Here is a 12,408-nt window from a genome sequence, read left to right as displayed (position 1 = left end):
GGTGGGCACGGTTTAATTTTTTACATTCATTGGGAAATGAATACAATAACACGTGACCAGTTCAGCTAATCAGAATGCAGGAATTACAATGAACACAACGAAAATTTAATTTTATGTAAATGATATTGTTGTTTTAAATAAGGTACGCAAAGGAATGTCAACTGATCTCCAAATAAAATTTCTTGTGATAATGTTGCTAATTTATGTAGTAATGAGTGAGTGAGTATGGTTTTACTCCGCTTTTAACAATATTCCAGCAATATCAAGGCAGGGTACCCCATCAATTGGCTTCCCACATTGTACCCATGTCGGGAATCGAACCCGGGTCTTCGGTGTGACGAGTGAATGCTTTAACCACTAGGCTACCCGACCGCCCCTCTATAGTTATGAAAGTTGGCAAGTCCTAACACTATGGGTTGGATGGCATTCAGAGGAATAGTACTTTACATATTGTAACTCCCTGATCCCTACTACACTGTGCTCTGGGGACACTAAACAGCTACTCGAGATGCACTCTGACCCAGAATGAGTGAGTGAGTGAGTATGGCTATACACCAATTTTAGCAATATTCCAGCAATATCATGGCAGGGGACACCAGGAATGGGCTTCACACATTGTACCCATGTCCGGAATCGAACCCGGATCTTCGGCGTGATGAGCGAATGCTTTAAGCCCCTGATCTAGAATGAAGGACATGAACAAATATAACAGGATTGTATTGGATTGTATTGGATTGGATTGGATTGGACTGTTGTTGAATGCCGCACTCATCAATATTCCAGCTATATGACGGCGGTCTACAAATAATCGAGTCTGGACCAGACAATCCAGTGATTAATATCATGAGCATTGATCCACGCAATTGGGATCGATGACATGCATCAACCAAGTCAGCGAGCCTGACCACCCGATCCTGTTTGTCGCCTTTTACGACAAGCATGGGTTGCTGAAAACCTATTCTACCCCGGAATCTTCACAGATCAAATATAACAGGAAAGGCGTAGGGCTTACCTTGTAGAATTTCATCTGGTAGTACTGAAACACAATAGATGTATACATATGAATTGTGAGAAGGAAAATTATTCAGAAAAATAAACGGGTTTCCATTGTATTTTTAAACTCCTGGCTTGTTTATTACTCCAAGTTTTTAAGTCTCCCACAGCCATTTTAACATTCATTGATTTTAACCTGGATTGGCAAGGATGACATCGGTTTCCCTGGCAACACTGGCATCCCTCAATCCATCCACCAGTCGCTGGTACTCTGTCTTTAACTTTTGGGCATCACTGGCTTTCATCCTGAGAATGGGAGTATTAAGAGGGTAATATGATCTCAACATTACCACTTCTATGTGTCGACCTAGAGAATATGTCTCAAAGAGTATGGAAGGATTTAACATTAGTCATCGTCAAAACACCTAGTGGGTTTTGAGGAAAAATTAAGCTGAGAAGATCAAAACTAGAGGAGTGTGACAACTGTATATTCACTTCAGTGGACATTATTTTGTCCAGTGAACCTTAATCTGTAGTCTGCATGCCACACTTGTTGACAACTTATTAAATATTTTTTCACCAAAAATGCATTTGTCTTCTTAGTATGTTTCAATAATATATTCAAACTTTCAGGTAAGGGTTATGTTATACTTATGTGTGATGTCTTAAAACAGACTACACTGCATTTTTAAATAATTAAAAGACAAAGTTCACACTGCAGTTCAATATTCAGCACCTTGATCTGTTTAAAAAAAAAAAAAGAACACAATTTTTATCCAACTTTGCTAAGTTTCCTCCTACCTGTCAATGTGTTTGTTGAGAGCCTCTATATTCTGGGAGCACCTGTCTAATGTTCGTCTTGTCAACATCACACTCATTGACTCTATACAGACATTATCTGCAATCAAACATGGACAAATTGTCAGCCCATCCTTCAGCCCCATAACACAATATTCAAACAAAACCTTTTTTATCCCTTTAATGGAGAGCGACAGGCAGGGTAACAATAAGTACTAAAATCCTCATTTTTCATATCTTTCGGTACGACGCGGTCGAGGACCTAACCACTGACTTTCCGCTCTCTTGGCAAGTGCTCTATCCACTATACCACAGAAGCAGTCTCAAGTCAAATCATTAAGTGTAATCCTCTTAATGGCTAAATGTGTCAAAGTTGTGTCTAGGCCCAACAACTTCTGAATGATATATCCATCTGTCCTACACTGCATTTGGCTTTAACATGCTTAAAGAACGCCTAAGCTCATACAAAAAAGTTCTGTAGTTCTGAATAATCTCGATCAAACAACAAAGCTTGGATTTGGTTGGTTCGTTTGTTGTTTAATGCTGCACTCAGCAATATTCCAGCTATATGACGGCGGTCTGTAAATAATTGAGTCTGGACCAAACAATCCAGTGATTATATCATGAGCATCGATCCACGCACTTGGGATCGATGACATGTATCAACCAAGTCAGCGAGTCTGACCACCCAATCCCGTTAGTCGCCTTTTACGACAAGCATAGTCACCTTTTACGGCAAGCATGGGTTGCTGGAGACCTATTCTACCCCGGAATCTTCACGGGTTAACAAAGCTTGGAGAAGTATTCTTAACAAGTTAGTCATCTAATATGTCTTGGGCCTGACATACTTGAAGAGGTTCCACTATATTCCTGACATTAACCTTCAGTTTGTGCGACAAACAACATAACATGTAGTACATAAAAACAACCTTTTATTTACATACACATGTTTTGTGTAATATTGGGGCTCCCTCGGTTGCCTACTGTGAAGCTCTACACAGTTTGGTAGCTTGATACAATGGAGACTGTAAACTTGTACGAGGCTGATGTGGTTAATATAGGTAAACACTGTGATGTCATGTCCGCCTTACTGGGCATGTGCAGACTGTTTGGAAGTGGAATTGTGGGAAATAATTACTGTAACATAATCCTGACAGAAAAAGTTTAGACGATAGTGGTGTTGGGAATCGTGTTGATTAAAACAGTAATGTCTGTCTGTCTGTCTGTAATGGGGTGGCTGACATGGTATTGTGGAGAACTATATGCATGACTAAGTACTGTTGTCGTTGCACAAACTAAAATATTAAATTATCATAGTGACAAACTGCCTTCGTCTCCTACTTGAGTCTTACCTATATTGTGGGCTTCATCAAACACAACAACTGCTGTTTTTGACAGTTCTTTGGACACTGTCTCGGCAATCTTGGGGTCGAGTAGATAGTAGTAGCTGTAAACTACCACATTGGCATGGGAGAGCTGGGGACAGACAAGACACATCATCAGCTTCAGCCTATACCTGTCTCAACACGTAGGATACATTCTACCGATACACCAAAGTCACACGCGATACGCCAAAGTCACACGAGATACACCAACGTCACACGAGATACACCAAAGTCACACGCGATACGCCAAAGTCACACGCGATACACCAACGTCACACGCGATACACCAAAGTCACACGCGATACACCAACGTCACACACGATACACCAAAGTCACACGCGATACACCAAAGTCACACGTGTTACACAAAGTCACATGAGATACACCAAAGTCACACACGATACACAAAGTCACACGAGATACACCAAAGTCACACGCGATACACCAACATCACACACGATACACCAAAGTCACACGCGATACACCAAAGTCACACAATGCACTTCTTTGTCCGCATTATGATACATAAGTTTGGATGATGAACATGATGAAAGCTTCTGTGTTGTTTTTCACAATATGATACATAAGTTTGGATGACGATGGTCCAGACTTGATTATTTACAAACTGCCATCATGCAGCTGGAATATTGCTGAGTGCGGCGTCAAACAACAATCAAACTTCTTTTTCCTTTTGACCAGTCTGACATCTCTCGTGTCTATTTGACAAAATAATAATTACTAATGTCATTCAGGTTAAGCTCACTGCAGACTAAATAATCCTGCTTCTGTTAATACTGTGTCATCCACCACTATGAGTGAGTGAGTTGGGTTTAACGCTGCTTTGAACAGTATTCCAGTTACATCACAGCGTGTCAGCTTAATGTGGGAGGAAAGCCGAAAGTGATGCAGGTCGCAGACATTTACCACTTTGGTGAAACCCATGATCACGGGTATGGTGCCGACACAAGTAGAAACAATCAGGGCGAACCAGGATTCAAACTCCACCACTGTGAACAGTAGTTCCTCACAATACAGGGCATAACACCACTTCTTTCAATATTCTATCACTATCAATCATGTCTGTAGTACAGGCAGCCCCTGCATCAACTCACTGCGTATCTGGCCAGGAAATATGGACACCATTCTTTCTTCCTGCCATAATCTTTCATATCATCCTGGAATAAACGAAAACAGTTACTATGGTAACCAAGTTATAGTGTGAGGAGAACTTCAGTGTCAAATTTGCTTACATGGACTGAAACCTGTGATGACTTACATTTGTCATACATGAGATGACCAAAATGGTTACATGGTCAAAATGGCTGGGTGTTGAGCAAGTGGTTTTACGCCACTTGTAGCGATATTTCCAGCAATATCATGGCAGGGGAACACCAGAAATGGGCTTCACACATTGTGTCCATGTGGGGAATCGAACCCGGGTCTTCAGCATGATGGGCGAACACTTTAACCACTAGGCAACCCCACCATCCCAGGCTGGGTGTTTAATGATGCTAACATACATATACATAGACTAACTACAAGGAATTTCCATTCAATCTACATTCAAACTGAAAGGCAGGCCTATTTTACAAACTACCACCTCTAAGATGTGCAGATCAGTCAGTCCTACTTACCAGGCTGTATACACCGGGCGGCAAAGGTGCTTCCCTCCCATGTTGGTCAAAACTCTGCAACAGTAATCACACATTTATTACAAGTTACAACATTTGACGTTGTCAGGAATCGACAGCTCTATTAGAGTACAATTTGAATATCACCTCAACAACTCACCTCATAGAAGTCACAAACTGGAACAGTAGGGTCTGTCTTGTGTCGGGTCCTGACAAAGGATGCTGTTAGATTGTGACATCGGCCATCCACCACCTTACCATCTCTTTCACGCCCAATCTGATTCAGTAACAAACTTGTCAACATTCTTTCTGATTACAAAGTAGACACAATTATGGATCAAAACTATTTTATTACACTTTAATAGTGAAGTTCCGGTATAGATCCTTAGACCATTGTCAACCCCCGATCCCTACTGCACTGTCAGTGGTATAAGGATGTATACTGGCACATCGCTATTACAGTATAATAAACAAGCTGTTATCCATAAATTCTATTGGTCATGAATAAAGAATTCAATTCATGAATGGATACGGTTCGATTCACCGAATACGCGAGTGAATCGTAACAGCCCTAGTGTTGACACAATTTATGGATAACAACTTGTATTATTCGCGTATTCGGTGAATCGAACCGTATCCATTCATGAATTGAATTCTTTATTCGTGACCAATAGAATCAAATATTTATGAACATGATGAATATGCAGTCATGTTCATTTACATACCCTGTATCTAAAAATATCCATAAGAACATATTATATGCATATATTTCAACACTCTTATAACATTTAATTTGACAGTATTGTGGTCACTGGTCATTGTCACATTTGAGCAGATACTAGTACCTGGATAAGTGAAGCATATAAATGTATAATATATTAATAATTAACAAACCATGTCAAATAATTTGTGTTGCTTTTGTTTCATTGAATATAACAAATAATACATCAACTGCTGACTTGTTATTGTATTCATGAATTAATATTCACATTCGTTACACCATATTTGTGATACAAATTGTACTCGCCTCATAGTGTATTCATTGCAGCCCTAGTCAACACTGTCGTCTGTCAACTTGTAAGAAATGCCAAACAAACAATTATTTTTGATCCACACACCCACACTATGGTAAACTCAACGTTCTCACCTCAGGATGGACACTATGGTAAACTCAACGTTCTCACCTCAGGATGGACACTTAGGTAAACTCAACGTTCTCACCTCAGGATGGACACTTAGGTAAACTCAACGTTCTCACCTCAGGATGGACACTTAGGTAAACTCAACATTCTCACCTCAGGATGGACACTTAGGTAAACTCAACATTCTCACCTCAGGATGGACACTTAGGTAAACTCAACGTTCTCACCTCAGGATGGACACTTAGGTAAACTCAACGTTTTCACCTCAGGATGGTCACTTAGGTAAACTCAACATTCTCACCTAAGGATGGACACTATGGTAAACTCAACATTCTCACCTCAGGATGGACACTTAGGTAAACTAAACATTCTCACCTCAGGATGGACACTATGGTAAACTCAACATTCTCACCTCAGGATGGACACTATGGTAAACTCAACGTTCTAACCTCAGGATGGACACTACGGTAAACTCAACGTTCTCACCTCAGGATGGACGCTTAGGTAAACTCAACGTTCTCACCTCAGGATGGACACTATGGTAAACTCAACATTCTCACCTCAGGATGGACACTATGGTAAACTCAACGTTCTCACCTCAGGATGGACACTTAGGTAAACTCAACGTTCTCATCTCAGGATGGACACTATGGTAAACTCAACATTCTCACCTAAGGATGGACACTATGGTAAACTCAACGTTCTCACCTCAGGATGGACACTATGGTAAACTCAACGTTCTCATCTCAGGATGGACACTATGGTAAACTCAACGTTCTCACCTCAGGATGGACACTATGGTAAACTCAACATTCTCTCCTCAGGATGGACACTATGGTAAACTCAACGTTCTCATCTCAGGATGGACACTATGGTAAACTCAACGTTCTCACCTCAGGATGGACACTATGGTAAACTCAACGTTCTCACCTCAGGATGGACACTTAGGTAAACTCAACGTTCTCACCTCAGGATGGACACTATGGTAAACTCAACGTTCTCACCTCAGGATGGACACTATGGTAAACTCGATGTTCTCACCTCAGGATGGACACACATGTTCTTACGGGAACTGAGAGCCAGACCAAGCAGGTTGGGGACTTCGCCTGTTTCCTTCTCATAGTACTTCATCAAGTTACGCAGCTCTTCCACAACCTTAAGTAACAAATGAAGTCCTATTGCTATTAGAAACTTGAATTTACACTCAAATTTGTGAGCCTACTTCATGTTAGACATGATGAAAATCAAAAGAACCTCTATATCATAAATATAAAAATGGCATGGATGATAAACAGTAATTTAGTTCTTAAAATCCTGTTGGTTGGACATCTGCATTTAGATACAACTAATACTGTACATAATATAGGTAGGAAAACAAATAGCTGAGGTGAGGTGTGGTGAAATGGGGTTTAACACCGCATCAAGATCATTGCACTTATACGTGCATGCACGTGTATGTGTGGCTGCATGTACTAGTCCCGACTCTTGCTGGTTTTACATTGCTAGCTCACTGAGATACCTAGACTAACATTTAGTCTCTGAAATCTTACATTACACAATATACTTCTTGACTCTAAAAAAAATAAATCCCTATGCTGTGGAATAGAGCTAGCTTTAGCTGGCTAGACTTGCTTTTGTATGCATTTCTAGATTATTATTTTTTATAAAATAAATATATTCCACGGTCATGGTGCAGGACTATGAGATACCATGCTTCATTTTTAACATGGACAGCCCACTCAGACACAGTAGACTGACTCCGAGCTGACCAGTCCTTGTTTTACCCCACAAATACCGAACGCCAGACAGGGTAACAACAAGTAACATATTTTAACGTGTTTGGGATTGGTACCACCTTTGGCTCTTTGGGCAGACACTCTATCCACTACACCAGGGAGGCAGTTCAAAAGCAGCCAGCAACCAGTAGAATAACACTCACTTAAAAGTTCCAGATCAGATTAATTCTTTGGACGGCTGATGTTTTTATTGCATTTTCAAATAAGTAATATTTTGTCTACACCAAGACCACACTTTTATCTTAACATGTCACCACTGCTGTGTGTTTACCATTACACTAAATTGGCTAATCCTGCTAAACACATTAATCATGTTGAAAGATCAGCTCTCTTTGCACTCAAAACTGACCAATCTATTTTCTGCTGATGGCGAAGAACATCATTAGGGAACATTTCTCCCATTTATTAACATGATTACTTCATTTCCAAATATCAGCTTATCAAATAAAAATTCTGTATCAAATAGAATATAAAATTATCAAAAGCTAACAACGCACCTTTAACATTCAACACTGTTTTACATAAAGTTAAGTGAGTCATTACCTTATCCAGCTCTGGCACTGTTCTGGAGCAGTAGATGAGTTTGCTGACCTCCAGAGGGTGAGCCTTGAAAAGGAAGAAGGGCTCTCTCATTCAGTTGGCTGACAGTGATGATCAACACACTCAACCCCTGATGATGCTCCATACTCTCAGACAATGCTGACATTCAAGAGAGAGTGAGTGAGTATGGTTTTACGCCGCTTTTAGCAATATTCCAGCAATATCACGGCGGGGTACACCAGAAATCGGCTTCACACATTGTACCCATGTCGGGAATCGAACCCGGGTCTTCGGCATGAGGAGCATACGCTTTAACCACTAGGCTACCCGACCGCTACCTGACATTCAAGACATGACAGATGATGTTCAATACTTTATGCTAAAGAGAATGTTCAACAATGTTCAATTCTTTAAGCTGAAGATGACATTCAGTATTCAGCTAATAGTGATGGCATGTGCTCCTGTGCACAGTGCATGAATCACAAATCAGGTGAAGTTAATCAACCTAGGTCTCAGAGAGTCCTTTGATGGGTGAACGTGATCACAAAGGTGACTCCAGAGAGTTTCCTGGACTTCGGTCCTGACCCACACCATAGCACAAGTGATTTGTTTCAAAATTGGTGTTTGTTCACCCAGCAGTGAATGGGTACCCGGTAGGATGAGATGGTATTCACAGTTAACCTTCTAGCGCTCAGACAGCAGGGGTTTCATACTCCCCAGGTAGCTGAGAATGAATATCAAGTGCACACTGGTCCATTGACAGGGGTAATAATGTCTAAATGCTGAAACTAAACTTATGCATGGAGTACAGTGCCACATAAATGGATTATTACTATTATTAAAATTAGGACTAGAACGATATACCAACTGTGCAATCTGATATGTATCAAGATACCTTACTCAAGATCCGATATGTATAACGATACATGCATGTGCTGCATAAGCCACCTTTTTCATAGACAGGATAGCCAAATACCTACCACACTCACAATTTACAGTTGGCAGTGTCAAGTATAGCGCAATGGATGAAAATATTTACGTTTTTACTACTCAATGTTACTAGTAATTAGTGTTTGGTGTAACATTTATTAAAAAAATACATTTAAGGTAAGAATCAATACTTTTAATTTGTGTGTGATTGTAATCAATACTTATACTGCACCAGTGTATCGTTCCTCTACTTATCATTATTATTAATAATTATATTGGTACAGGATAAGTACAGGAGATGGCCTTACCCTCATGTAGGAGATGATCAGCGAGAGCAGTGACACTGTCTTGCCTGTTCCCGATGGCATCTCAAGTGCACAGTGGCCCTGAAGATACAACATAGGGAAGCAATTGTTGACTGAGACAAAAGTGTTGGCAAGTAACTTCAACAATAAACACGATCAACAGTATATCCATCCATCCATCCATATCTGTGTTATCAATGCTAATCTTGGAGACATTTTAGGCTGCTCTGTTTTAGCTTAATCCAACAAGCCAGATAAGTTCAATATAGGAGACACACATTGCACCCATGTGGGGAATCGAACCCAGGTCTTCGGCTTGGTGAGTGATCGCTTGAACCACTAGGCCACCCCACTGACCGGTGGACACCATGAGTTATCATGGTTATATCCAACTTGTCCACAGCTCTTTTCACTCCAATTTATTTATGTAAAATATATAAACATGCATATACCAAGAACTGCTTTCAGTACTTCAACAATATTTTCACTAGGGGACAGGAAACTATGTCAAATTCTGACACAGTAAAGCCCCACTAAAGTGGATGGTAGTATTCCCACGGGGAACTTCCAGATTAACAAATTGCCTAATTAACAAATCATGCTTGAGAAGTTTTGCCATTTTGTAAACATTCCCAGCAGTAATCGTCTGGAAGGTTGACTCTCCGTATTAACACTTTCCGGATTAACGAGACTTGACTGTACCCATATCTACCATGACCCTCCCTTTAAAAGATATTATGTAAAGATTTACGGGTTTTAAGTTTAAAGGTTAAACGAAGCTCAATATTCTTCTTTATGTTTTCTGATATCTTATATTTTGGGGTGAACATCACCGAAGCAATCTGATGAAACACCACACTACTAGTACCAGAACTGTTACCTTTGCATCCAGAGAACGCTTGAGCTCCACCATGTACAAATACTGCTCTGGGTAGATGTAATCATAGGGAAAGTACACTAACAGGCCCTCTACATTCAACCTGGAATTGTAAACATGTTACAGATTTTGAGAGCATATATCATATGTTGAATCATCTGTACATAGATTAGCCAGGTAACCAACGATATATCACTGTTCAAAGTTAAAGGACCACTGATCTCTGACATTTCACCGGGACTGGTTGTTGCCTTCGTTTTTGTTTTTTCTGTGGATACCGAGATGATATCCCAGAAATCTCGACTAGTTTGTGACCTGTGCTGCGCAAATCGTAAGTGCATTTGTTCCTTTATTGATAGAATAGGGGTGTATCGTAACATCGGTCAACAAAATGAAATACAGTTTTGTCTTGAAATAATAAGGAAATGTAGACATCTTTGGGGGTAGCATCGGTAATGGTGATGAAGTTTTGATGTTTGGTATTGTGCGATTTCCATTTACACTATTGTAACTCAAAGTAAATATTTCATCAGAGAATTGCTTATTTTATCGGGTGTATATGTTATAGTCAATGTGTTAAATGACTAAAGTTATCACTTTATCACATAAAGTTATGCAGTTCTTTCACAAAATGAACGAAAAATAAGTCCATTACGCTGTTGTGATGATGAATTCCAAACATCTAGATGTTTAATTTCATCACCCAGTTTATACTGAAAATGATAGGATTAAAAGAAAACGAAAATCAAAGTACATTTCCATATTTTTTGGCTTCTAATCCTAGCCTAATTAGTTTATTGTGATGTTTTTAAGCTCTTTTGAACGTCTTTATAATTTTCAGTCAATTTGTAAAATGACTGAAATATTTAGATATGTTTTAACTGCCTGAGATAATAACATTTTACACATTGGCTGTAACATATACAAATGATATACACGCATACAAATGAAAAGGCTTGTAAATCAACGACTTAGTGTTGTGTGTCTTGCTTCAGAAAACTTCCCAAAGAAAATGCAGAGGAACATGAATGACCCTGTTCAATGCTACAGCAAATGAATGAAAACAAAATGTAAATAGCGTAATTCAACCCACCAAAGTCTTATGTATAATATTTGGCAGATACCTTGTTTCGAGGAATATATCCATAAATGCACACATAAAGGGACAATATTCGGTACTGCTCAGCTGTACAAAGAACCTTAATCAACATGCATTTAATTAACATGCATCCTTTGTAATATCAAAACCTTCATAGATCGAATATATGTTTGTTTGTTTGTTGTTTAACGCCGCACTCAGCAATATTCCAGCGGTCTGTAAAATAATGAAGTCTGGACCAGACAATCCAGTGATTGACATCATGAGCATTCATCCACGCAATTGGGATCGATGACATGTATCAACTAAGTCAGTGAGCGTGACCACCCAATATCTTTACTACAAGCATAGTACAGTAGGTAGACCAGTCTCTTGTCAGGCTCATTTGCGTTAGCGAGCAAATCGACCCACGGCAGCTAGTGAGCTCTTACGGGCAGTGTTAAACAGCCGTGAAAAAGCCAGAGATTAGTGACCCTTTAAATGTTATCAGAGTGAAAATTGATAAAAATCCAAAATCACTATTCAGAAAATTCCTTTCAACAAAATTCGAAAGAAACTGAGGTAAACATAAAGATATAAAGCGTACTTCATTGTAGATTGCTTGTCACGGCAACAAATTGATCTTATGACACTACTTGCAAACACTGCAAAACATGCTTTCCGGAAGTGTACACCGGATACAGGTGTGCGGTGTAATATCATTAGTTACCTGTAAAATGATAATACCTTCTCCGTCTGTCTTTGACTCTCGTATACCAAATAGAACGTCCATCTGTGGTTGTAGTAGTCATTTACTTTATATTTTAAACCCAAATAAGAATCACCTCAGTTTATGGTATTGACCTAACAATATATACAAACATGAACGCATGAATACCTAAAATTTCTTACAGGGGTTCATTTCATTACGCA

At 39.6% G+C, this 12,408-nt stretch overlaps 1 protein-coding gene across 1 annotated transcript in view; it reads right to left on the bottom strand.

The window, feature by feature from the left end:
- LOC139442163 (general transcription and DNA repair factor IIH helicase subunit XPD-like) overlaps window positions 1–12,158 on the bottom strand; it is a 38,459-nt gene extending 26,301 nt beyond the window's left edge. The window contains exons 1-12 of the mRNA XM_071222958.1: window positions 12,083–12,158; window positions 10,401–10,500; window positions 9,524–9,601; window positions 8,289–8,351; window positions 6,991–7,104; window positions 4,968–5,084; window positions 4,811–4,864; window positions 4,289–4,351; window positions 3,144–3,267; window positions 1,795–1,891; window positions 1,190–1,299; window positions 1,013–1,036 (exon numbers count right to left, since the gene is read on the bottom strand). Coding sequence (XP_071079059.1) covers window positions 1,013–1,036; window positions 1,190–1,299; window positions 1,795–1,891; window positions 3,144–3,267; window positions 4,289–4,351; window positions 4,811–4,864; window positions 4,968–5,084; window positions 6,991–7,104; window positions 8,289–8,351; window positions 9,524–9,601; window positions 10,401–10,500; window positions 12,083–12,087 — 949 coding nt within the window. The 5' untranslated portion in view covers window positions 12,088–12,158. The remainder of the gene's footprint in view (window positions 1–1,012; window positions 1,037–1,189; window positions 1,300–1,794; window positions 1,892–3,143; window positions 3,268–4,288; window positions 4,352–4,810; window positions 4,865–4,967; window positions 5,085–6,990; window positions 7,105–8,288; window positions 8,352–9,523; window positions 9,602–10,400; window positions 10,501–12,082) is intronic.
- Between the last annotated feature and the right edge of the window lie 250 nt (window positions 12,159–12,408).

This window comes from Haliotis cracherodii, unplaced genomic scaffold (assembly GCF_022045235.1).
Source record: "Haliotis cracherodii isolate W230 unplaced genomic scaffold, xgHalCrac1.p SCAF_5, whole genome shotgun sequence".
Classification (NCBI taxonomy): Eukaryota; Metazoa; Mollusca; class Gastropoda; order Lepetellida; family Haliotidae; genus Haliotis; species Haliotis cracherodii.
This window is presented reverse-complemented; position numbering and strand designations above follow the sequence as displayed.